General features: G+C 45.4%; 2 protein-coding genes across 3 annotated transcripts in view; one reads left to right on the top strand and one right to left on the bottom strand.

Annotated features, from left to right (window-relative positions):
* The window catches only part of Rab3gap2 (RAB3 GTPase activating non-catalytic protein subunit 2), a 76,375-nt gene extending 61,855 nt beyond the window's left edge, over positions 1-14,520 (top strand). For both annotated transcript variants that reach the window (XM_021171092.3, XM_021171095.3), the window contains exons 27-35: positions 1,088-1,154; positions 2,212-2,282; positions 5,483-5,518; positions 6,620-6,694; positions 7,698-7,916; positions 11,446-11,535; positions 12,075-12,287; positions 13,155-13,313; positions 13,640-14,520. In XM_021171092.3, coding sequence (XP_021026751.1) covers positions 1,088-1,154; positions 2,212-2,282; positions 5,483-5,518; positions 6,620-6,694; positions 7,698-7,916; positions 11,446-11,535; positions 12,075-12,287; positions 13,155-13,313; positions 13,640-13,789 — 1,080 coding nt within the window. In that variant the 3' untranslated portion in view covers positions 13,790-14,520. The remainder of the gene's footprint in view (positions 1-1,087; positions 1,155-2,211; positions 2,283-5,482; positions 5,519-6,619; positions 6,695-7,697; positions 7,917-11,445; positions 11,536-12,074; positions 12,288-13,154; positions 13,314-13,639) is intronic.
* A 1,970-nt stretch (positions 14,521-16,490) lies between these two features.
* Iars2 (isoleucyl-tRNA synthetase 2, mitochondrial) overlaps positions 16,491-27,137 on the bottom strand; it is a 42,896-nt gene continuing 32,249 nt past the window's right edge. Inside the window, exons 17-23 of the mRNA XM_021171100.3 lie at positions 26,326-26,451; positions 25,519-25,650; positions 22,142-22,248; positions 21,318-21,463; positions 20,211-20,401; positions 17,791-17,935; positions 16,491-16,991 (exon numbers count right to left, since the gene is read on the bottom strand). Of these exons, the coding sequence (XP_021026759.1) occupies positions 16,849-16,991; positions 17,791-17,935; positions 20,211-20,401; positions 21,318-21,463; positions 22,142-22,248; positions 25,519-25,650; positions 26,326-26,451 (990 nt within the window). The 3' untranslated portion in view covers positions 16,491-16,848. The remainder of the gene's footprint in view (positions 16,992-17,790; positions 17,936-20,210; positions 20,402-21,317; positions 21,464-22,141; positions 22,249-25,518; positions 25,651-26,325; positions 26,452-27,137) is intronic.

The raw sequence follows: 27,137 nt of genomic DNA on the forward strand, positions 1-27,137 counted from the left end.
ATCTGGGTGTGACTAGAAATTAATGATTAATTAGATAATGAGATGGTTGAAGTTATCTTATCAGCAGTTATTCCTTACCTGATTCACAGAGTTTCTTTCGTTTACCTCTCCCTCTTCTTTGTTTGAGTCAGGGTTTAGCTTTATAGCTTAGCCTGGAACTCCATATGTAACCCACAAGGTCTGGAGTTCATGATCCTTCTGCTTCTGTCAGTCTCTTCTGTTTGCTTGTTTCTTGTGTCTGAGACAGGGTCTCAGTGTGCAGCACTCACTATCATGGAACTCACTGTGTAGTTAGGCTGGCCTCAAACTCACAGAGATCCACCTGCCTCTGCCTCCCGAGTGAGGGATTAAAGGTGTGTGCCACCACCACCCAGCAGCAGTAGCTGCTCCTCCTCCTCCTCTAGTTCCTCCTCTTCCTCTTCCATGTATGTGAGTGCTTTGCCTTCTGTGTGTCTGTGGATTGTATACATGCACGGTGCCCTTGGAGAATAAAAGAGGGTGTTGGCTCCCCTAGAACTTGGGTTATGGATAAGTGTGAGCCACCGTGTGGGTCTTGTGCGAGAGCAACAAGCGCTCTTAACCACTGAACCAGCTGTCCAGCCCCTTTGCCAGATTCTTAAATAGACGTATGCAGAAATTTAGTAAGAAGTCTCCGGTGGGGGCTGGAGAGATGGCTCCGTGGTTAGGGTTACTGGGTGCTCGAATCCAGCACAGTAGCCTGGCTGCCCACAAGCCTGTGACTCTAGCTCCAGGGCATCTGCCCTCCACAGGCATCCTCTCACACAGAGTGCACTTGCCACAGACACAGGCATAGAATCAATGTCAAGGGCTGGTGAGATGGCTCAGCGGGTAAGAGCACCCGACTGCTCTTCCGAAGGTCCAGAGTTCAAATCCCAGCAACCACATGGTGGCTCACAACCATCTGTAACAAGATCTGGGGCCCTCTTCTGGAGTGTCTGAAGACAGCTACAGTGTACTTACTTATAATAAATAAATAAATCTTTAAAAAAAAAAAAAAAAGAATCAATGTCAAAGAAGGTTTCCATTGATGTGAAATAACCTTCATCTTCTCTCTCTTCTCTCTAAGGAAGCTCGCTTTTTGGTTAGATCCATAGAACACTTGAAACACATTCTTAATCCACATGTTCAAAACGGTGAGTAGCAGGTGCGAGTCCTCCAGAGCCCCAGCCGTACCAGCTCCCACCCTCTCCCAGCATCTCACTGCATTACTGTGTGCAGAGAACCCTCTGTAATTGCCTCCTCCTGGGACTGTGGAGCAAGGGCCACTGACGCCAGCTGCTCTGCTGGGCGAGTAAAAGCACAGCTGTTGTCACTTGCTTAGTTGAGACTTTTTTCTTTAAGTGTTTTTAATGTTTTAAGTGCTTTGGGAGAAGGAGGCAGGTAGTGTTTTGTTTTGTTTTACTTTTGTTCTCCTGCAGTCTCAGGTAGCCCAGGCCACCCTTGAACTCCTGGCTCCCTTGCCTTGCCCTCCCAAAGGCTCGTGTTACAGGCATGTGCCACCACATCCAGCTACCTTGACATATATATTTTTTTAAGATTTATTTTATGTATATGAATACACTGTAGCTGTCTTTAGACACACCAGAAGAGGGCATCGGATTCCATTACAGATGGTTGTGATCCACTTTGTGGTTGCTGGGAATTGAACTCAGGACCTCTGGAAGAGCAGTCAGTGCTGTTAACTGCTGAGCTATCTCTCCATGCATGTCTTTTGGGACTTTCTGAGAGGTGCTGCGGTCCCAGTAGTTACGGTGTCAACAGACGCTTTGCAGGAGCTTTCCCCAAATCAGCGTCTCAGTCAGTGTGTGCTTCGTCTGTCTCATGCCCTCCAGAGCTGGAGAGCCAGGAATGCTAGTGAGTAGCAGAGCTTTGTGAGCATGTGCGGGGCCCTCTGCTCCACCCGTAGCACAGCAACCAAGCACACACGCCTCTTAAGCCTCCTTCCTGGAGGCTGTGTGACATAATGAGGCTTACTTCTTCCGTGTCACTTGAGGTATGGACTTGATACTTACTGTTTATAGGGACACTCTTCTGTTCCCTTACCCTTTTATTTAAAACAAAAATTCGGCATAAGATGCAAGAAATGATACATAGAGTCCACGCAGTTCCCTAAGCTCGGGGCGGGGTTCTGTGTCTGATGACTTTCCCTCAGCAGGGCTCTGCTCACGGCTCATTGCATTTGCTGTGTAGGTATCGCGCTGATGATGTGGAATACGTTCTTGGTGAAAAGGTTTTCTGCTGCTACCTACCTAATGGATAAGGTGAGGTGGTTTTCATTTTCACATACTGATTTCTTAATTTAGTTCCCTTCATTTCTTGATATTAGAAAGATTGCTTACACTGGGGTGTGTTGGTAGACTGTGTTTCTGGTTGTCAGTTATGCTGTGTTTTGCCCCTGCTCAGTTAAATATATATATAATTTACATGTATGTGCATATATATATATGAGTGAGTATATTATAGTTACATCATTAATCCCCTTCCCTCCCTCCCTCCAGCTTCTCCTATGTATACCCCCACCTTGCTGTCTTTCAAATTCATGACCATTTTTTCTGATTGTTATTACATATAATCACATATACTCCTAAACTTATAAATACAATCTGCACAGTCCATATACTGTTATTATTATAGGTATATGTTTTCAGGGCTGACCAATTGGTATTGGATAATGAGTTAGTGTGCTCTTTCCTAGGGAGGTCTATTTCTCCCCCTCAGCATGTCTTAACTGCCCTCAGTTCCTTGTCTATGGTTGAGGCCCTGTGAGCTTTCCCTCTTCCACATCAGCATGTCTGTTGTGCCATTCTTGTTCAGCTCATGTTTACACGGTAGTGTCGGTGACACTTCCTGGGTGTAGGAGAAACAATCTCACAGCAGACTCCCCGTTTCCCTGGCTCTTAGAATCTCACCGTCCTCTCTCCCGCAGTGATCTCTGAGTCTTGGGTGACTGAGTTGTGCTGTAGGCGCATCAGTTGGGACTGGGCTCTGCATTTTGATTCACTGTGGTTCTCTGTAAGAGAAGGTTCCTGGATGAAGAGTGAGAACTAACTTACCTTTGAGTACAAGAACAAACCTTTAGAATGTGCCTGGGGAATATGCTAGGTTAGCAGTGTCTCAGTTGTAGGTTCTCCAGGTAGCTGGCTAAGTTCCTAGTATCAGAATGACTTCCCTCTTGTTGAGTGGTCCTTAGGTCCAATTAGAGAGAGCTGTGGTTACTGCCAAGGACTGTGTGCCACTAGTGCACCCCAGGGTTAGCATACCATTCTGCTTACTATTGTGGTTCTTTAGCATTGTAGGTGGGTAACTGTTGGTTGTTTGCTTCCTCTGAAAGCTTACATGGCACCTTCTGTGCCTTGAAACCTGTCCACAGGGGGGCCTTCCAGGTCAGTTCTAACGGGGCTCTATATCTCAAGTATATATGGTGTCGGCAGCAATAGGAATCTACCTCTGGGGACTGGACAGTCCCTTTTTCATTTTTAGTTTTTGAACTCTTAGCAAATCTCCTGTCTCACCTTCCCCAGTGATTCAATAACAGGTGCACACCACCGTGCCTGACTACAGAATCTTAATGCTCTTATCCTTTACCCTGTAACCACTGTTTCTATCTCCCTGACCCACGGTCCAACAGGCCTAGGAGTCATTTATTCTGTTGTGTTCTCTAAGTCATTCTGTACAAAGTTTGCTTTTCTCCCTTTATATGTGAGGTGACCTATCAGGAGATAAAAAGGAGAAGCGAACACTGCATTAAGAAAATGGTCATGCCAGGCGGTGGTGGCGCACGCCTTTAATCCCAGCACTTGGGAGGCAGAGGTAGGCAGATTTCTGAGTTTGAGGCCAGCCTGGTCTACAAAGTGAGTTCCAGGACAGCCAGGGCTACACAGAGAAACCCTGTCTTGAAAAAGCAAAAAAAAAAAGAAAAGAAAAAAAGAAAAAAAGATGGTCACTTTCTGTTTCCCTCTCTAGACTAATAGCTTTCTGGATTTAGAGACTTAAAAATCAGGCTGGAGAGATGGCTCAGTGTTAAGAGTACTGACTGCTCTTCCAGAGGTCCTGAGTTCAATTCCCACCAACCACATGGTGACTCACAACCATCTGTAATGAGATCTGACACCCTCTTTTGTTGTGTCTGAAGAGAATGACAGTGTACTCACATACATAAAATAAATAAACAAATCTTTTGGTTTTTGTTTTTTTTTAAAAAAGACTTAATCCTTTCACGTGACAGGGACATGGCTCTAAGGAAAAGAAGTTGGGCATGAAAGAAAATCCTTTTGTAGGCAATGGTTTTGTGCTTTTTAGTTTGTAACCTACTTAGCACAGAGTTTTCTTAGTGTGTGTGGTAAAGGCTCAGAGAGTAGAACCTGCTACTCAATGTTGAAGACACTGAGCAGTTTTTAGTAGAGAAATTGCATGCTCGGAATTCTGACAACATTGTGGAATGTCAGAGAGTTGGTTGGCCTGGACTGAGCCTGCTGCCCGAAGTCTGTTCCAGGAATTCATCTCAGGTAATGAGGCTATGTTTTCAGACTCAGCTCCACTGTCCTGTGTGAACTATCAGGTAGTTTTCCTGAAGGTAGAGCTTCCACCTCCCATTTGGCCTGTAAACGTAGTCATGCTTGAGTCAGTGCCTACTGAATCAAGGACATCTTTGTTAGCCTGGAGTGTAATTCTTATCTGTTCTGATGTTTTCTTGTGTAACCAGTTAAAACTATTATGTTTTTCCCAACAAACAGAACTCTTAGGTTCTTTACTAGGAATTTCTAGACGACACAGCTACTTGCACACACAAACTGAGAGCCGGGTTCACCAACTTTTGTTGCCTGACTGCCTTCCTTCCGTTCTTCTGTCTGCCTGTCCTGTTATCTTTCAGCCTCCCCCACTCCTTTCTTTCTATCTGACAGGGCCTCACTGCCCAGCCTTGAACTTTAAAATTCAAGGTCTCCTTTCCTCTCGTGGGCTGGGAGTTCAGCAGTGAGCTGCTCGACCATGCCTGTGGGGACTTTTCTTATTACTTCAGAGTATACCACTTACTGGGGGAAGGGTTTTTTATTAGACATATTTATTTATTTCACTTTACGTTCATGAGTATTTTGCCTATGTGCCCCTATGTGCACCATGTATAAGCCTGTTGAAGCCCTAGATGATTGTGAGCTATGGTGTGGGTACAGGGAATTGAACCTAGGTCTCTGCAAGAGCAACAGTGCTCTTAGCTGCCGGGGTGTCTCTCCAGCCCAAGAACTGTTTATGGAAAGTTATTATTCATGAGCTCAGTGTGACATTTTTTGTGATATAGTATTTGAGTGCTTCCACAAAAAAATTGCTCTTATTGTTGGTAGCCAGCCAACAGTTAATTCCTGGCATGTGTATTTATAGCTGCAATTCTGGCTGCTTTTTATTTCCTGTACCATTCTCATGCCTTTTAGTTTAAATTGCTAAATATTACATTTCCTATCTGTTTCAGGTTGGGAAATCTCCAAAGGATAGGTTGTGCCGAAGGGTGAGTGAGTCTCCCTGTCAAACCTACACACTGTCTGCGTGGTGTCTGTCTTACTGTAGGAGTGAGCTTGGTTCTTACTCTGGAGGTGACAAGGAACAGAAAGAGAGTGCTGCTTTAAGGACATAGTTTTGGTTTCCGGCCACTCTCATGTTTCCCTGACTAGACAGCAGCTAGCCTGTGACATCCCTCCAGCTCACTTAGCCTCGAACTCCAGCACCTCACAGTAGAGATGCCTGCCCTCCCCTGCAGGCAGACTCTCCATCCAATCTCAGCTCACCTCAACTGAGACTGACCCACAGACACTGAGGCTGCGGATCAGTAGTGTCACTGTGCAAAACTGGGACCTGTTCTTCTGAAATATCTCAAGTGTTGAGAGACATAAATATAACTGTTGAGGACCTTATTCCCCCCGCCAGTCACCACGACCGAAGATTTCTGCTGTGTCCTTCAGACTGGAGGTTGTGTGACTGGAGCTAAGTGGTCATGCACACACACACGCACACACACACATACACACACGCACACACATACACACATACATACATACACACATACACACACACACACATTTGAATCTAGTATTTGATTGTCAAGTGGGGGATTATCGTTTTATTCAGAGAATCCAGTTCAGTGCCTTCAAGATACCATAAAACCAGAAGCCCTGTTGGTATCTTAGACCTTTCCTGGTTGAGTTTCATGTGTACATCTTACCACATTCCATGGTTAGCTGGCTAGCAAACAGTCTGGCAAGTTGAAGAATCTGTCTTTACAGTGTACAGATACGAGACATTACTGTCTCCTCTCTTGCCCTTGGTGTTAGAGATGGAATCCAGAGTCTTACGTATGCTGAGCATACCCCAGCCCCTGAGCCACACCCTCACCCCAGAACATTGACTTTTAAGATTGTTATTATTAATAATACTGATATCACACTAAATGCTGATATAAAATTGATACTACCAAACCCACTAGCAGGAATTTGAACATATAGTGACTTCAGATTGTATTCAGTGTAGAAAATCAGGCAATGGGCATGCTGAGCCCTCCTTTTGCAGCACAGCCGTTCTGATGTAGGGACGTTGTGTTCCTTTCTGAAAACAGGATGTCGGGATGAGTGACACGGCGCTGACATCCTTCCTTGGCTCCTGCCTGGAACTTCTTCAGACGTCATTGGAGGTAAAGAGGTGAACACTAGCCATGTGGTGACGCATTGCCTGTACTCCCCTCCTGGGCTTCTCGGACAGAAGGACTGAAGGCCAGCTAGGGCTGTGCAGTGAGACCACCTCCCCCCACCCACACGCATGCAAAACTCTCCCCCACATTCTTGCCCAGTCTGAGTGTCTCTTTAGATATTAGATATCCTGAAAACCATTCAGTTTAAGAGATGACATTTGGTGGATTGTATATCATATTCATCTGTAGGTTTTGGCTGTAGCCTAAAAAGTGATTGTTGGGGGAAGTATTTAAAAAGTTGCAATGCCAGCTCCCCTCTGCCTGAGGTCCCACTGCCTCTAGGCAGCCTTTGTGCAGCAGGCTCTCCAGCTCCAGCTTGCCTGCCTCGGAGCTACCTGTACTTTCTCAGCCATCCACCCCCTGTGGCCGGCAGTCCCAAATTCCAGTAACCCAGTAAATCAAAACTCTAGAGCTTATAATTAATCAGATTTGTATATCAATAAATTCTCAATTCACAAGATGCCCACACAATAATTTCAGAACCAATTGATAATGATATAATCTGCCCACCTAGATTAGACAAGTTATCCCAATTATTCTATCCCTATAGGATATTATAGCTACCTGTGGCTATGTAAATCCATGCGGAATCTGATTCATCCTGTTTGTCCTCCATCTTCCTCCTCCTCCTCCTCCTGTCTCTGACTCTGAAACTCCTAGCTCCCCTCCCTTTCCCTGTCCAATCCCAGGCTTCTTGTTGCACTAACACTTAAGTTAACTGGGGAAACTCTGCTATAGGTGACACTCATTTCTCTGTCTCCCTCTGCTTTACCCTCTGTGGTTCCTGGTGTCAGTGCTACAGGTGACACTCACTTCTCTGTCTCCCTCTGCTTTATACTTTGTGGTTCCTGTTGTCGGTGGGGAGGCAGACTCCAGGTGTGCACTTTGGGATGCTGCAGCCCTTAGTCTCCGACTCCTGACACAGACCTCCATTCTTACCCCGCAGGCTGACATTAGCAGGGATGAAGTCCAGGTGCCCGTCCTGGACACTGAGGATGCCTGGCTGTCCGTGGAAGGCCCCATCTCTATAGTGGAGCTGGCGCTGGAGCAGAAGCCTATCCACTACCCACTGGTGGAGCACCATTCTGTCCTGTGCTCCATCCTGTATGCGTCCATGCGCTTTTCTCTGAAGAGTGTGAAGCCACTCGCCCTTTTTGACAGCAAGGTAAGCTCCCCAGAGGGCTCTGGAGCTGGTTTGGAGTTGCTGGCTAACAGGCACATGGGTTCCTTACTGAATTGTATGTGTTTGTTTCTTAGTGATTTGTAGGGTGCTCTCTGAGAGGTTCCAGGTCCCTTATCCCCTTACCTAGTTCCATTCTTTTACTTTGCTCACAGTGGGTTTCGGGGCAGTGTCCTCTGCTGTCAGTCCTTTCCATTCTGCATGTTCCCCCTAGACAGACAGACAGACCCGCTTGCTTCCTCGTGTGTGTGTGTGTGTGTGTGTGTGTGTGTGTAGGCAGGACTTATTTGTCCAGTTTGATGAGTATGCTTCAGTTGAGTGTCCTAAGGAGCTCGTGTCTGAAACATACCTGCAGACACTCATCCTGCCCTGACTCACTCTGCTTTCCACCAGTTCCGTGGCTTGAGTAATTGACATTAATGCTGTTTCTGCACTCGTACACACTAGAAACCTAGAGGTGAACTCTACTCCAGCCCCATCTCTTCACTTGTTCTGAGCTGTCCCTGGCATGGTGCTGTGTGCCTGTGACCCCAGCACCTAAGAGGCAGAAGCTAGAGGTGTGTGTTCAAGCCAGCGTGGGCCACTTAGCTGATTCCAGGCCATCCTGAGCTGAGACCCTGTCTCAAGCTAAAACGATTCCACCTGAACATTGCTGTCCATCACTGCCTTCCCCGATTGCCTTGTCCAGCAGACCCTTTCTACCATCCTGTCTCCATTGCTCTCACGGCCCAACACTTAAGAAGCCATCTTCCCAATCAGATTGGTGTCCTGCCTCACATTTTGTAGCTCCTTGCAAAATCAGCTTCAAACTTGGTAGTCCATGGAAAGGCTCTGCATCACTTGGCGGATTAGTAAGTCCGTCCTGCTCAGGTGCCCTGAGATACAGGGTTAACAGGAAGTAAGAACTTCAGCTTTAAGACTCACTCACTTCTCTGGAGTTGGAGGATGCAGCTTCAGCAATAAGAAAGAAAGCATTTCACTTCTCAGGCTCCACCTTTGGCTGAGCCAAGTGTGATATCACTTTTCTCAAGACAGGCTTCCCCCAGGTCTCTGTAGGAGCAGAGAAAGCGTCTCCCTGTGGAAAACCGCCTCTCTAAAGAGGGTGTGCAGGGCGTGGAGTGTGTTCAGCAGCGTCTCTTACACTCACAGCCCTCAGGGTCTGTTCTACTATTCTAAGGGAGTTCTGCCCATAAAACTGTGGACCTGGTTGGGTCTGTCCCCAGCCTTTCCTGCTCCATCCGCCATCCCTCAGCCACACATCCCATCACAGTCTTCGCTTATATTGTCTGATTTTCATAGGCAACTATTTTGTGTGGCCAATGTCTGGGTTTGTTTTGTTATCATCCAGGCACCCTCTTCAAAGCCCATGTCTGCGAAACTTCCCACATGTCTTTGTTGTTCCCGTGTCTGTATACATTGCCTATAAGCAAGAGCTCAGTAAAAGTTTGGTGCATTGGTCATCAAGATGTTCAAGGAAAGGTGGTGTCCACAGTGTGCATAGGGTGTGGAATGTGAAAGGTTTAGTCAGGAGCTGGGAGGGTGTGGCCCAGAGAATACATTCTAAAGGCCCTGAGGAATCTATCTCAGCATCCACTGAAGAGCTAGTGGAGCCTGAAGGGCTTACAGCAGAGCCATTCTCAAGCTTGGGACTGGACAGGTCATCTATAGAAAACTTATTTGGGGTGATCTTAGACATGCTTAGTTTGATAGTCTACATAAGCAGGGACAATATATATTTTAAGAGAGAAATTTGGGGGCTGGGGATACAGTTTAATGGCAGGGCACGAATGCCCTGGGTTCTATCTCTCCCTAACCAGAGAGGGACAGAGAGTTGGGGAGGGGCCATTGTAGTAGTTCTTGGTGCTTATTTTATTTTGTTTTGTTATTTTTGGTTTTTGGTTTTGTCTGGTTATCTCTGTGTAGCCCTAGCTGTCCTAGAACTCATAGATCAATCTGCCTCTGCCAATCTGGTGAGATTAAAGGTGTCTGTCACCACTGCCCAGCTGAGAGATTTTTAATCAACAATATTTAACATTTAGGTTAGAGTTGTTTAGGGCAGCATATAATTGTTTATGTACAGCATAGTGGTAGAGACTGCATCTAACCTACAGAGGACAGAAAGGAAAACAGATGGCAGCTACCCCAGCAGCTACCCTGTATAGATTCTTTCTTTCGGGAATGGCTTGTTCACAGATGAAAGGTAATTCAAAGTAAAGTGTTGCTGAGTGGTAGGCCTGGGTGCTCTCACTCTACTTCCTGCTGAGGGAAATCTGATCCCCTATTATTTGGTTGGTTTTTGTGATGGGAGCAGTGTGGAGGCCAGAGGAAGATGGGCGAATCTGACCCCCTATTATTTGGTTGGTTTTGTGATGGGAGCAGTGTGGAGGCCAGAGGAAGATGGGTGAATCTGACCCCCTATTATTTGGTTGGTTTTGTGATGGGAGCAGTGTGGAGGCCAGAGGAAGATGGGTGAATCTGACCCCCTATTATTTGGTTGGTTTTGTGATGGGAGCAGTGTGGAGGCCAGAGGAAGATGGGCGAATCTGACCCCCTATTATTTGGTTGGTTTTGTGTTGGGAGCAGTGTGGAGGCCAGAGGAAGATGGGCGTCTTCCTCAGAGTAGCGTTGTTCCTTACTGCCTGAGATGCCATGCCAGCTTCTCTCTCAATGCTCAGGGTGTGATTCAAGGATGCATGCTTGTTCATCAGGGCTCTTACCCAGTGAGCATCTACGCAGCCTGCCCAGTTCTGTATGACTCTTTAAACATGTGCGCTCATTGTTCCAGTGATCTACTACTGCTTACCCAATTATCCCAAAAGACTTAAGTGTCTGCAACAACCAACACTTACAATTTGAGATTTTAGCCTGTTTAAGGTAGCAATTCCTGTTATTGAGCTAGATCCACAGAACTTGGTAATTTTCAGTGTCACTTAAATAGCCTTTGAACTCAAGATCCTCTTACCTCCCCTGGGATTACAGACATGATTCACCATGCCTGGTTCATCTTTCCAGGCCTTATGGGTCAGGAATCTGACTTTCTTACCTAACTGCCTTTGGCATAAAGGATCTCCTGAGACCATGGTGGAGTTGCTTCATGGTGGTGTCAGCTAAAGGCTCAGCCGGATTGGGGAATGTGATCTCGTCCATGTAACTGTCTGTAGGCTTGCTCTCCTGACCACTGGGTCCTCTCGGGGTGAATCAGAGCACCTAAAGTAACCCAGTCTGTAACGTCACTTGCTGTCCCTGTCTAATTACAGTTGCTCGCAGCCAGCAACCCACAATTCAGGGAAAGAATAATGTGGGACTCAAATACTAGATGAGTGGGGCCATCTTAAAGGCTGGTGGTCACACACTGGACAGTGGTCACCATGCGAATAGAATGCTGACATCATTCTGTTTAAGAAAAAAAAGCCAACCACTAGTCACTCATAAAGAGATCAGCTCTAAAGTCTCCCTTAGTCTCCCTTCATTGGTACTCACCAGGGTGCTTTTGTTTTTCTGTCTTTCTCTTTAGGGAAAGAATGCATTTTTTAAGGATTTAACTTCAATTCAGTTATTACCTAGTGGGGAAATGGATCCAAATTTTATTTCAGTAAGACAACAGGTAAGTTAGTTAATTTTCTTGTTTCTTAGGAGGAAATAGCAAAGTAGAAATACAGCTGTCTTTTAAAAGGATGGCCACTTCTTCAAGTGATTCCCAGGAGCTAGTTTCCCCAGTGTGTCACCCTTTATTGAGAGAAAAACCGTTTTCGAGCCAGTGGGACAGTTGAGTGAGTGAAGACACTTAGTGACCTTGATTCCATCTCATGCTAGAGGAGAGAACTGATTCCTCCACTCATGCTATGGCATATGTGTACACATGAATGCACACACATATATTTTAAAAATTAAAAATAATTTTAATGTAGTCTGTTTGACAAAGTTGGCTTGAGGCACTTTTAATTATGTTATTGATGTGTCTGGGAGGAGCTTGTCCTGTGGCACTGAGTATGGAGGGGCAAGGGCAGCTCTGGGGTCAGTTCTCCTCCACCTGGAGAGGACCTCTTGGGATTGAACACAGGCCACCAGCTTACAGAGCAAGCACTGGGCTACTTTTAAATGAAAAGTACTGACGAGGCAGTGCTGTGCCTTCCTGTCTTCAAGTTCTTACTGAAAGTTGTCAGTGCAGCTGTCCAGGCTCAGCATTCCAAGGACAAAGATCCCTCTGCAGAAGCAGCAAACACTCATTGGAAAGACCTCAACTGGCCAGTTTTGGCTGTGGACTTAGCCCATCACCTTCAAGTGAGCGACGATGTCATTCGAAGGCACTATGTGGGGGAGCTATACAGCCATGGAGCTGACCTCTTAGGAGAGGAGGTAAGAGTGACCTGAGATGCTCATTGGCCTCTGAGGAGAGGAGGTAGGGATGACCCAAGATGCACATGGGGTGCGAGTTATAAAACACACAGCCAGAGTTGGATATAGTGCAGTGTGCATTTGGGATGCAGAAGCAGGGGGATAAGAACTTTTAAGGTCAGCCTCATCTACATAGGCCAGTTTGGACATGAGACTAAGTCCAGTCAACAAAAGAATAGAAAGCGGTGTCTGGATCTGTGCCTGCTGCCAGGTTCACACAGGCACAGAGCAGTAACAGGTGAGGCCCCTTGAGGACTGATCATCTGCTGGAGCAGGGAAGCATGAAGTTCTGTACCAAGAGATGAACGTAAACCGAGTCACAGGAGTCTCAGTGGGTGAAAGAAAGTGGGAACGAAACCGCCCTCTCAAGGAGAAGCAACTAGCTGCTCCCAGAGCTGAGAAACAGAGGAGTCCAAAGGTCCAGAGATGGGGAGCAGCGTGGCAAGGTCCAAGACCAGAAAGCCAGTGTGGCTGCCAGACCTCATCAGCAATGAGTCAGGGTGGGTAGGTATCCACTCAAGCTAGGAGGGAGTGACTCCATCAGCAATAAGGAGAGGTTGGCTGTTCTCCAAGCCTGAGGCCACTTGGGAGCACCGTCAGATGGCAGAATCTAACTAAGACCCCTTTTCTTGTAAATGAGGTATCGTGTCATGAATTGAAAACTTAGGTAACAAAAATTAGCTGATGAGCAAACGTTGGGTTTAAATTCTAGGTCAATTTCAATTTCCCTTCGTCCGTCCGTACACCTGAGAGCCGAGGTAGAGTCTCTTCATTGGCAACCTTGGGACAGTAGCTCTTGCTGAATTGTTTCTCCATGTTCACCCTCAGGCCATTTTCCAAGTTCAGGACAAAGAAGTTCTGGCGTCTCAGCTGCTAGTGCTGACCGGGCAAAGGCTGGCTCACGCGCTTTTCCACACCCAGACGAAGGAAGGCATGGAGCTGCTGGCCAGACTCCCGCCCACACTCTGCACCTGGCTGAAGGCAATGGTGAGTGGAGGGCGGCGTGAGCAGATGCTCCTGGATGGATGGCCTCGCCAGGGAGCTTTACCCCAAAGAGATGCTTTTTTTTTTTTTTTTTTTTTGAGACAGGGTTTCTCTGTGTAGCCCTGGCTGTCCTGGAACTTTGTAGACCAGGCTGGCCTCGAACTCAGAAATCTGCCTGCCTCTGCCTCCCAAGTGCTGGGATTAAAGGCATGCACCACCAAGCCCGGCCAAAGAGATGCTTTTATTGGGAGAACTTCCACAGTAAAGCTTAAGTCAGTAAGGTCATGTTTGGCTGCATCAAACTAATGGCTGTTGTGTCCCATTTGCAGAACCCTCAGGATCTTCAGAACACTGGCGTGCCTATTGCAGCAACAGCTAAACTCGTGCATAAAGTGATGGAGCTCCTGCCAGAGAAGCACGGGCAGTACAGCCTCGCCTTACACCTCATCGATGCCGTAGAAGCCATGGCGACTTTATGACAGTAGCCTACAGTCCTGTGACTACATGAACCACTGCATGTCATTTTTCATAGTAAGATCTGGAACTTCGGAAGGGTTTTGTTTTTTGTTTTTTTTGTATAATAAATAAATATATTACTTTAAAATGTGCAATCCTGGCTAAATTCCACATCTTCAGCAAAGACTGAAGATAAATTATAAACACATTAACTATCCTGTGACTAATGCAGATGCTTTATTCTTTATTTTTTCATTCAAATAAGCAGCTTTATTGTTAAACTTTGGTATTGTTCCTGGTTATAATTTGCAGATTTTGTTCTTAGTGTAGTAGTTCCTATCCAAATGACTCCTGTGGGGATTAAGTGTGTTCACACTGCTTCCATGAGCACACTAGAGATGCCCATGTCCCTTTCAAACATGCAGAGATGTCCTCATGGTTGGTCGTGTACCGGGATGCCACCTGGCAGGGAGCTCTGGGTGCTGACCGCTTCCTGTCCAGGGTGCTGCTGCTGTCAGAGGAGAAATGGCTTGAGATCAGCAGGGGACCAAGGAACTTTGGGAAGGACCTTAAGTCTGTTGTCCTTGCCAGACTTAGGAATCAGAGGTGTGAACAAAGCAGCAAGATCAGTTATTATGTAAATTAAAATTTACTCTATTTTGTCAAGTTCCAAAATTGTATCCACATCAGGTAATTGTAAAAATGTATTATCTTGTAAGACATGTTTAAAAAAAAAAAAAAAACAAAGAAACAATATTTAAAATCCAACTTTATTTTTCTTCCAAGTGTTCAAAACTGTCTGTTTCTGGGACTTGGTCATGTTGCCTGTCCGGGAGCAGGACGGGGCACTTTGTGCTGTCATGGCCTTAGCAAACCTACCTCAGCTGGGTGGAGAGGATGAGCCTCGGCTAGTGTTGGACCCTGTAGTGCCTAGAGCAGTCCAAGTGCTGACAAGTGTGAGGAAATGCACTGCGCTCTGCAGATCAGCAAGCCCTGGCTCCAGTTCAAGTGTATCTGGAATGTAGCCATATAGTGCAATTATTGCTGTCTGCCATGGTCATGGTTGTTCACAGTACGTGTACCATACTCATTCTAAGCAAGGGAAGAAGCCAACTCCATTAGAAGGCTGAGAATACTCTTCAGGGACTCCACAACAAAGTGACACCCAGGCGCACACAAATATCAGTTCTTTTTCATTAGAAAGTTAGATCTAAATAAGATTGTGACTGGCTAAAACTAAGTCTGCTGATTGTCAGATTTCAAATCTTCAGAGAAAAAATGTTTCCGATGTTGCTCAGGTGGCTCTGAGGAGCAGCCAGCCTGTGCGGGAATCCCTGCAATCACAGCTTGACTGACATGCATACCATCCTTGACACAGTCCTGAGGAGTCCACTTGCCCCAGGACCTTCTGCAGCACTCTGGAAGGCACAGGATGTGGGCAGCTTGCTAGAAAAGCCTCCTGCTGCAAGTACTGCTAATTGCTAATAATGTCGGTCTTTTTCCTCTAATCCCATTAAGTCTTTTGGGAGAGGGGGTAGCTTGTATTTTTGGGGGGAATAAAACTGACTAAATGAACCAGAACACAGATTATTAAGTCTTTAGATATATCATCTAAAAAGTTTATAAAATGCATAGAATTTTAAAACTAAATCCTGAGTTTAATAAAAGCAGTAACAGTCTACTACTTCACTAAGGGCTTTTAAAATAATTCTGGGAAGAAAGGAAAATTAACATGTATGTATTCATTCTCTAACAACAAAGTGTCACAAAATAATTAGGTTCTAACACACGGTCAGTGTCCTGCAACAAGGGCACGGCATGTTCTGGAAACCTTAGTATCCCCCCAGACACTGCCCCCTTCTTACGGTTACGCATGTTTACCTTGTTAGTGAAGGTGTTTAAATAATCCTAGCTTCTCTGTTCCAGGTTATCTTAGATGTACAGGTGGAGGGGCCGGGAGAAATGTAGTCAGCAGTACACAGCACCAGGCTTCCCAATGCTTCACACTTTTGTAAGGATTTACCTGTTAGAAAAGTTCATCTAAGGCCAGTGTAAAGCCTGCTACATTTAAATAGCTTCTTAATATATGATTCCTTGTGATTTAAAATCATGGAAAACTAAACTTAGTACCAGTAAGCTTACACTGATTATAGCATTCACTTAGAAGTTGCTATAATCCACTTCATTAGGAAACAGTATCTTACAGTGCACACACAGCAGCAGCAGAGCACGCCCTTGCACTTCACGGGGTCACGGGGTGCTGGGCAGCTAGCTTCAACTTAGTAGATTAGACATTCTTGGAAATCAATCCAGTGTTGGGTTGTTTAAGAAATGCTCTATTTATCTACTGTCGATGTATTGTTAAGTAGTGAATTCTGTATATACTGTTATTCCTGTCTGTTCATTATTGTGAACTTATGTATATTAGTGAAATAAATTAACGCTTCATGTTATTTCCTCACCGTTCATACCCGTAAGAACACAGAGATTTCTCCTCTTGAATAACAATTTGGTGATGCTCTTTGTAGTACACTCAGAGTCCTGCTGCTTTAGAAACTTGGTGTTTGCTAGTGGGCAGAAGGAACTGACCCCCTTCACCTTGTAGAGGCACACGACTGCCACTCCCTGCAGAATCCCACGCTTCATCATCCACAGCTTCCTCACCATCATCAGCTGGGAGTTTCCCAGAATGCCTTTATTTTCAGATATCATAGAGCTTAAATACTGAGTCAAAAAAGTTTTAATAAAATATAAAACATTCTGCCACATTGAAAGTAACCATATTCAGTGTCTGTCTCTGAAGAAGTCCATGAGTGAGTGTGTGTGTGTCTGCCCTGTATATATGTATATCTGCATATATATCTCCATATATATATATATACATACATTATTCTTTCTATAGTTACAAGAAATATTCTTTTAACCTTCTGATTCTTACCCCATCTGTTACTATCTATCTGCTCCTCTACTTTCTATGTAAGCCTTGGATTTCTTTCTAGGGTTGGAACTTTCTAACAGTTCACTTCCTCGGCCAGTCAGTCCTGTGGGGAGTGTCTTGTTCAGAACTGTTGACATCAGATTGCTACTTTGCACCAATGACCTCTGCACACCGAGGACAGAGAGCATCTGCAGTCTCAGACGTATGCTTCCAACATCGAGGGCACTTCTCTCTGGCAGTTGGTACGACAATGACTTTATATGAAGACTCCTCACGAATGTCACCACCTTGAAAGAACACACAGAGCATGTCCAGTCACTGAGCTTGTACCACCAGTCCTCAGTGCTTCAGTGGACACTCCTTCCCAAGGCGCTTCTCCCTCCCACGTTTCTAACTTAGGCCAGGTTTTGTCCTGTAACAAACTCACTAAAACAAGATGACTACTGAAGAGCAATCGACTCAGACCAACCGCTTCTCTGCCATGCTTAGAACTGGCTTTCATTCTTGACCCTGCTATATAGTTGATTTGGGTTTTTTAAAGAAAGAGTCTCTTCTATGTTGCCCTCACAGAGCTCCATCTGACTCTGCCTCCTCAGTGCTGGGACGAAAGGTATGCACCACCATGCCCAGCTCTTAACTCAGGAGTTCAAAATGACAAGTTCTAGAGACAGTGGCAATGCCACTACTCAAAACTTCAGTTACACAAAAGGAGCCACAACTTTCTCCACTGTTCCTGTTAATGAAGATGAATCAAGGTGACAGCACTTTGAACAGTGCACAGAAATTCTGTGATAAAAATTCTATCCAACCCTTTAAAATTGGCTAATGATATTTTAGTTAGGATATGCATAAAAGGAAATTTTAGAATTTACACAGGATGGGTCAGTGGGACTGGGCCATATGTGGCACTATGTATCAGAACACGAGGGGGAAAAGACTCTCTGACAGTCACTCATGGGTGACAAGGAACTGTCCCAGCCTCAGCTTCCGTTCCCAGAGACCTGGCTCAGCCAGTCTTGAGGTAGCCTAGTCCCATGGAAAGCTGGGGGTGACATCAACTATTTAGTCCCTGCTCACTCTTCTCACCTTCTAGATTGATGACGAATGTCCCCGTGAGCTCAATGTCCCCTGCAGTTCTTTCCCGTGGCTCCTGAGCCAGCAATGTCGTCTGGGAAGCCATCATCAGCTCATTCAGCTGAGATGTGCTGGAGGTCTCCTCAGCTTGGAGCATCTGGAATGCACGTGAAAGTTACTGTTCCAATTAAAAGTTGACAGACACTTTTTTTTTTTAAACCAGAACCATTTATTGAAGATGCTTTCTTTTTTTCTATTGTATATTTTTGGCTTCTTTGTCAAAGATCAAGTGTCTGTAAGTGTGTGGTTTTATTTTTTTTTAATTTTTAATATTTTTTATTACATATTTTCCTCAATTACATTTCCAATGCTATCCCAAAAGTCCCCCATAGCGCCCCCCCACTTCCCTACCCACCCATTCCCATTCTTTTGGCCCTGGCATTCCCCTATATTGGGGCATATAAAGTTTGCAAGTCCAATGGGCCTCTCTTTCCAGTGATGGCCGACTAGGCCATCTTTCGATACATATGCAGCTAGAGACAAGAGCTCCGGGGTTCTGGTTAGTACATCATGTTGTTCCAACAATAGGGTTGCAGATCCCTTTAGCTCCTTGGGTACTTTCTCTAGCTTCTCCATTGGGAGCCCTGTGATCCATCCAATAGCTGATTGTGAGCATCCACTCCTGTGTTTGCTAGGCCCCTGCATAGTCTCACAAGAGACAGCTATATTTGGGTCCTTTCAGCAAAATCTTGCTAGTGTATGCAATGGGACAGTCACTTTTAGCTGTTGACTGGAGTATACATTTTGCTTCACTCTGAAAACTATGTCCCCCCCCCACCTCAATACCCTAATCTATATCGTGTTTATTATACTTATTTTGCAATGAGAAAAGAAAAAAAAGAGGTTCAGTTACCCTTGTCTGTTAAGCTAAAACTGCCAACTTTTTAGAGCCTCCTTTCCTATCATGATTCCTCTATTAGAGAGGAGTTAAGATACTGTTAAATAGGCGGCTGGAGAGATTGCTTGGTGGTTAAGAGCACTGACAGCTCTTCCAGAGGTCCTGAGTTCAAATCCCAGAAACCACATGGTGACTCACAACCATCTGTAATGGGATCCGATGCCCTCTTCTGGTGTGTCTGAAGACAGCTACAGTGTACTTATATATAATAATCAATAAATAAATCTTTTTTTTTTTTCTAAAAAAAGATACTGTTAAATAAAGACCTGTTTTTAGTGTAGCACATAGGTAGCAATCAGTAGTAAAATTTTTCCACAGTGTACAATGAGCCAGGCTATCTGATAAGCCCTTTGAGATTTTCCCATCATAATTTTGATCTTCCAGATAAGTTTTTGAATTTATATAAATATTCCTTCAAAAAATTTATGAGACTAAGATCAATTTGGTTTCAACAAGTTCACTCACTTAGCAATAGGTAGTAACAAGTCTCCCATCTGATATCTAGTTAGGATTCCTAAGGAAGTCACATTTATGATGGCGCCAGTTAATACTGGCTGTCAACTTGGTAAAATGTAGAGTCACCTAGGAAACAAACCTCTGGATTTGAGTTTCTAGATCAAGTTAACTGAGGTAGAAAGCACAATTGTAAATGTGGCGAGCAAACCAGAACTAGGCTGTGCAGCCGTGGCAGGTCAATGATTTGATTGTCCTCAGTTTCTACCAACAGCTTACAAGTCTTCACTACCACAAAGGCCAGTGTCTGCCCTTACCTTACCGTTGCCAACAATGTCATGTTCTCTAGTGACTTCAAGTCTCAAGTCTTTAAATGTTTAAATTGGGTTTACCAACCAAAATGAGATGGTTTATTTTTACAGATGTAGGTATTTTGTGAGCATGAATGTTTGCTGTGTGTATGTAGATGCACTACATGTAGTCCCAGGGCTGCAAGAGGACAAAAGAGGGTGTTAGATCGCCTGCAACTATAGTGACAGGTAGTTGTGGGCAGCCAGGTAGGTGCTGGGGACTGAACCCAGGTCCTCCACTAGATTAGCAAGTTCTTTAACTGCTGACCCATATCTCCAGCCCCAAAGTCATACTAATAAAACTTAATATATATATATATATATGTGTGTGTGTATGTGTATATGTAGAATTAAAATATGAAAATTTTAGGAAAAGTGTTGGTTTCTGTCGCTGGTTCTCATGAAATGAAAGAGAACTCATTTTTGGAATATGATCCAGATGAACAAAATTTCAAAATCTAGGCCTTCAATAAATAAAACTTCCATTTTTTTTTTTTTAATGTAGGCTCATACTTCTACACTGACCTAAACAGGCCCTGCATATGTCACAAGTTCAAACAATTAGCAAGAGGATCAGTACTGCAAGACTGAAATCCTAGTTTCTAAATTAATCCAAGATCTTAAATCCACCACTAAACTTACTACACACAGCCTCCACCCACTACACATACCTCCATGATCTCAAACAGCAGCCCTGGCTCGATCACTATGATGACCTCGTACTCAGCAGCATTTTTGCCAGGGATGCTGCCAAGAAAGGAATCCCGCATGGCGCACGCACTTTCTACTGCCTCCTCCAGTCCTGGCTTCTTCCAAATAGAGCTTGTATTAATCCAGCCAGTGCGAAAAACACTCTTGGGTTCTTAAACAATAAGTGGGGACTGAGTTAGATACAGCTTAGGCAATGTATAAGCTCTAACCAACCACTAAGGAGAGACAGGGCTGTCATCTAGGATGTGAGGTTCAGTGAACCAGAACTTCTCATGTTCTCCGGAGCTGCAGATCCAAGGCTCCCTTTCCATCACACATTATAAACACATAAACATAAAAATCTCAAAGCAAAGCAGAACTATGAACATGGGATGTGTTCCATGAGGACACAACAGTTTCCCATGCCCGAGTTTCTAGTTTTCTATGAAAATAAAATCAGGAGAAGAAAAAAACTAACATAAAAGCATTTACTATAAAGCACCGTATTTTATTTGAATAAAGCTTAAAATACATTATGAAACATTATAAACCCATTTAAAGATTTATTTTATGTATGTGAGTACACTGTATCTGTCTTTAGACACACCACAAGAGTGCATCGGATCCCATTACAGATGGCTGTGAGCGACCATGTGGTTGTTGGGAATTGAACTCAGGACCTCTGGAAAGCGGTCAGTGACCTTAACTGCTGAGCCATCTCTCCAGCCCAAAGATTTTTTTTTTAACTAATTTTTATTTTATGTTTATTAGTGTTTTGCATTCATAGATGTCTATGTCTGACTCCTATGAGTTGCTAGGTGGGTGCTCGGAATTGAACCTGGGTCCTCTGGAAGAGCAGCCAGTGACTTAACTAAAGAACCATCTCTCCAGATTCTTATAAACACACATAAGCAAAAGTGACTTCTCAATATTGTCAAGGCTCCATACATTTCGGAAGGCACCAGAGGCAGTCCTAACTCTGTATGAAGGCACTCTAGAGCAGACTGCCAGTGTACATGTGTGAACCTTGTAACAGCTCGGTCAACCCCTTGCGTGATCCCTCCCATGCAGAGAGCAGTTCTCCTTACCTGTAACATAGGGAATGTGCTGAAACACCTCTTCTGCCAAGTGAGGAAGAATGGGGGCAAAAGCACGGACCAACACATCCAAAATTTCCGCCAATGCTGTCTGACACGAGCGGCGCTTGGGATCCTTCTCGTTTTCGCAGTAGAGCCTGGAAGAAGAGCTTGCTCAGCAGCTGACACGCCGCTCTGGCCTTCACACAGCCATGCTGCCTTTGGACACTTTATCGTCTCTCCTATTTTACTCTCAGGATCTATCTGGTTTCTCATATTTTGTCCGACTGTGGGTGTTTAAGGTGGATGACCGTCTAGAGCACTGACTTTGCATATAGTAAGGTAACTGACCACATCTGAGTGACTGCCATTCCCACTGGTGCCATGGGCACACTGTGAAGGCCAGTGTCATTACAGATCTGCCCAGCTAGTCCTGGTCTGCCCTCAGGACAGCATGGTGGTCATCTACCAGCAGCTCTAGCTCATTGTAAAGAGGCACCAGGCACACGAGCGGCTCAAAGTTTTGATACAGAGTCTCACTGTGCAGCCCTAGCTGGCCTAGCATAGAACTCTTTGTAGACTAGGCTGGCTTTCAACTTAGAGACCCCCCTGCCTCTGCCTCAACAGTGCTGGGATTAGAAGGATGGGTATTATCCTCTTCATTTTTCAAACGAACTGAGATTACCAGCTAAGTTACCCCAAACACGAAGCTAGTACATGACAGGCATAACTGATGTCAGGCTTGACTCCAGACCCCAGCTATAATTCTGCCCAGATGCTCACTGCAGATGGACACTCAGGCATCCCCGTTGAGGGCTGTGCACAGTCACACTTACCTATCCTTGACTATGCTGAAGTAAAAGCTGGACAGTTCTCTGGTGTAGAAGGCTTTCAACAGCCTGACAACTTTCCCAAAGTCATACTGTTTGTATGAGTCAGTAACCTAGAGAGCAAAGACATGAACGTGAAGGCTGCAGCGAGAGCAACGAGCACAGCAGGACACCATGGCGAAACAAGCTCCTCCCACCAGCAGCTCAGAGGAGTTGGCTCAAATGCCACACTTGCTGCACAGGCACAAGAACCAGTGTGGACCCCCAGAACTCGCATAAGTCCTGGGTAGCATAGCCCACTGTGGAGCAGTTATCTCTGAGGCAGGCTGGCTGCATAGGCCATCCTAGGGCTGAGCTCTGGGTTTCGTCCCCTTTAATAAAGCTTCCCCTGGAGTCCTGAGGACTGTTTATTGCCTCGCTTTTCTTGTTACTTTTATACCTGCGCTATTACATTTATTTGGGGCATGGGGAGAAGGCATGTACCACAGATCACATGTGGAGGTCACAGGATGATCAGTGTTGGTTCTCTTCTTTCCCTGCCTGAGTCCTGGGGACTCAGCTCAGGTCATCAGGCAGCAAGCACCCGCACCCCATGGGCCATCCTACCTGCCCATTTCATTGTAAGAACCTGCCTCAAAGGATAAGGTGGAAGAACAATGTCAGCCTTGTGCTTCCACATACACATGCCGGTGCACACACACACTTGCACAAGCACATACACTTGCACGCATACCACATACACATACATGAAAAAAGAAAGAAATGTTTCAAAGACAGAAGGCAAGTATGCACGAATGTCAGAGAACATCATTGTAGAGGCACACTCAATGATCACTCCTCTCCTCTGGGAATGCCAGCAGAGCATGCTCCAAGGAAGGAAAGGCCCATGTTTAGCTGCTTGTTTTGTGTAAGAACACACATGCTCGTGTATGTGTAGGTGCACGTGTGTGGGTGCCAGAGGTCAAGCTCAAGCCAGGAACCATGTACCTTGCTTTTAAAATAGGCTTTCTCCCTGGCTGGACCTCAAGTATGCTCCGCTGGCTGCTTGCTGTCTTGAACCCCCCAACACTAGAATCACAAGCTCATGCCACACCGGACCTTCTCAATGTGACGTTGTCTAGAAATCACACTCAGGTGCTCCGCTGTTCTCCCAGCCCCCGGTGTGCTTTGGTTTGTAAATCTGCAGTGCTGAAGAGAAGCTCAGGCCCTTCGTGCATGCTAGGCAAGCTCTCTTCCACGAGCTGCTCTCCTGCCTCTGAGTCCTAAGTGATGGACTCACGCCACTTTTAACTTTTTAAGGTTTTTAGGCCATGTTTTTAACCCTAGTACTCAGGGGATGGTTCACCTTGACTGTGAATGGGAATTAGAGCCACCTAACACACATGTGGGCATGTCTGTAGCTGTGTTTTCAGAAAGGTTTAACTGGAGGGAAAACTCACTCTAAATATGGGTGGCAGCATGCTGGGTGGGGCCCTGGGCTGAATAAACAGGAGAAATAAGCAATCACATACAATGGGACTGACCACCTCATGCCCCTGTCAACCTGTCTTCTCAGCCTGCCGAGGTGCCAAAACAGTTAAAGGTACCTACCTGCCAACAGGCCTGACAACCCAAATCTGATCCCTGGGACTATCATGATCTTGGACAGCTGCATGCACAATGTGGCAGAGCCCCCGCTATACCAAATAAACAGATGCAAAATGAATTCTTCCTTAAGTTGGGGTTGCCTAGCACTTGTCAGAAAGGAGAAGTATGTGATTCCAGCAGCTGGCCCCAGGATGGGCAGCTGCTGTGACAGCTGTTCTGGCTCACTGGCCTGTGGAAGGGTGTGAGAGGAATGCACAAGAGCACAGGGCTGAGCGCTTGGGAAGCTTCAGGAGCACTGGGGGCCTTGGGTGGGAGTCTGGAAGGGCAGAGTGGCCAGAAACCCGAGGACAAAGAGAAGGACGACGCCTGGGCACTGGCTAGAGGCCACTCATGCCGTATTCTGGCAGAGAACCCAGCTGCGCACTGCTCTGTTTTAGTGACTTTTTCAAACTTGTTTTATTTTCTATATTGGTGTTTTGCCTGCATGTATGTCTGTGTACCTGCATGTATGTCTGTGTACCACTTGTGTGCCTGGAGGCTGCAGAGGCCAGAAAAGGGAGTGGGATCCCTGGGAATGGAGCTACAAATGGCTATGAGCTAACACATGGGTGCTGGGAATCAAATCCAGGTTCTCTGGAAAAGCAGCCGGTGCCCTTAACTGCTGAGCCATCTCTCCAGCCTGTCCTGGTAACTTGAGTGAGGCTAAACTCAAAAGTAATGAAATAAGTTGTCTGCCAAAGAAAGCTTCAAGACAGCGTAGTATCTGTGCTGTGCTGTGCACAGTTACTGTTTGCTGTTGTCAGCCACCTTATGACAGAGCGCACAGGTATACAGACGTGCAGTTGGTGAGGGGAGACACCTGAGCAAGCTCCACGATACAGGCTGGAACTGTTAGAGCAGAGCCATGAAGGGAAGACAGGGTCAGTAAGAGAGGTGCCCGAGATCACAACACAGCCACTGAAGAAGACTCTAGTGTATGAATGTGCAATGTCGTTTGAAAGGAGAAAAGCTGAATGTAGAATCCTGCTGAAAGGCTCCCTGCTCAAAGTCAACTGTTTCTTAGGTCCCACTAACAAATCGCACAGAAGCAGCTACAGTTGTGGCAGATGAGGGCAGATGAGACCTTGAATCGACAGCAGAACTTGGCAATGTGGCTCTTCTTCATGGTGCTGGTCTCTTAGGCATAAAAACCACAAGAGTTACAGAGTCACGGAGGCTCCAGACACTGAGGCCAGGCAATGTATGACAGGATCAGATGCCCCCCAGGAGCTCGAGGGGCACAGCTGCCTGAACAGTGCAGTTCCACTCTGACCTTGAGAGAGGAGCCTGCTGTGAGGGAGGGAAGCTGCTTGCCGTGGTCCTCACCAGACGACAGCCTTAGAGGCAGGGAAGAGATGACGGAGAGGCTCAGAAGGTAGGCATACCTGCTCTCAAGCCCAGCAACCTAAGTTAGATCTCTGCGACTCACAGGGTGGAAGGAGAGACCCAAGGGCCATCAGTAGTCCTCTGACCTTCACATATGAATTCCAGCACACGCGAGTGCGCGTGTGCGCGCGCACACACACACACACACACACACACACACACACACACACATTAAATGTTAAAAAAAGAGCTAGAATCCAGCAAAGACATGAAAATACTTCATGCCATGGTCATCGTAAACTGTGTGAACATAGTGGTGCACTTTCTGGGGTACAATGGGGCTGATTTCTAGTGAGTGAGGTCTGTTCACTGGAAGTTATGGGAGAGGCGCTGATGTTGCTGTTTGCCAAAGCCTGCTACTGTGCACTGACCTTCGTTGCAAAATCCTGAATTAAGTGCAGCATATATTGGTCTATGACATACATATTCTTCACGGGAACAGAATCCGTATCGGGGTTAAAGCCAGTCAAATTTCCCAAGAGAAAGCGGAGTGTGTTTCTAAGCTGTTCAGAGCGAGAGGAAGCACACAGTTAAAGACAAATCACAAGGCTTCTCCATTTCACCAGTTATAACTATTAATTATTTTTAAGTTCTGCTATTTTTTGGTAAGATTTAAAAATCCTATTATTCCTAATTAAGACTGCAAAGGCACAAAGAAACTCTCATTCTAATACCCAGTTTTATAAAGAAACAACCACTAACTCCCTTCCCTAGCCTGTTTTGCTCATGTGTTTATTCATACAGAGATGGCTATATGCTATTTCATCTGATTCACATATGAAAAAAAAAGAAACGAATCTAGCTTGCAAAGTTACTGAGAACATGGAAAGTATATGTATAGTACAATATTATACCAGCTTATGGTGTAATCTATACAGTAATCAAATATAAAAAGATATGAACTTTTTTTGTTTGCTTATTTTGTTTTTCAAGACAGGGTTTCTTTGTGTGCCCTGGCTATCCTGTTACTCTCTTTGTAGACCAGGCTGGCCTCAAACTCCCAGAGATCTGCCTACTTCTACCTCCCTAGTGCTGAGATTAAAGGCGTGCACTACCGTCCGGCTGACATGTATGTTTCTTAGTGTTACTGTTTTGAACAAATTAACATGGACATTTAAAGACAACCACATGTAGCTTGTTTTCAAGCATGCTCATAAAGTTCCCTGAGCAGGTCTGACCTTGCTGATGTCATCTCTGGCAGCAGAGAGTACAGAGGGGCCAATGGTCACCTCCGTGAAGACATTGGACTCAGCTATCCACCAGCGCAGGATGTCAGCTCCGTAGGGAGGTTCTTTGCTGTGGTCCTTTTCATTGAAAAACAACATGTGAATAGAATAGCTTTCAATTTATTTCAATTAGAGAGGAACAAAGGCTTTACTAAAGTTCCCTTTCAGAAACTGGAGTCTGTGAACGCAGGCTGTGTGATACGCAACACTGCAACACCCACTGCAAAGTAGGCTGCATCTGAAAACAGGTAGGCTAGCAAGACAGTCCTGTTTGAGACAGACGGGAGAGCCCAGGCGTGGCCTGGTGACTGTAAGATGGGAAAGCCACAGGAGCAAGGTAACACACATTATGGACGACCTCTCCTGAAGCACCTCCAATCTGCCCCCAATTTCCAGTCACCCCAGATCTGATGGCCATTCTGAATTTAAAGTGAGTATGTCCTAAGAGTGCAATTATATACACTCAGAATTTGTAATCTCATTTTTTTCTCCTGTTTCCATTTAATTATAAATCTGTAGTTTAACATAATAAAACCTGCTACCTTGAGACCTCCACACACATGTGTACACACAAGTTTATGTTTAAAACATTATAGTAACCCATCCACTATTCTTGGCCCTCAATTCCTGGGCTCAAGCAACCCTCATGTCTCCACCTCCCAGCGGCCGCCATCCCTAGCATATCCTGTCAGAGACGGTTCTAATCTTGTTAATCTTGTATTTATTCACTGAGGTAACTACTAAAGACTTAGCTGCCAATTTTA

The sequence above is a fragment of the Mus caroli genome, unplaced genomic scaffold (genome assembly GCF_978045245.1).
Source record: "Mus caroli unplaced genomic scaffold, Mus_caroli_1 scaffold_1, whole genome shotgun sequence".
Lineage (NCBI taxonomy): Eukaryota > Metazoa > Chordata > Mammalia > Rodentia > Muridae > Mus > Mus caroli.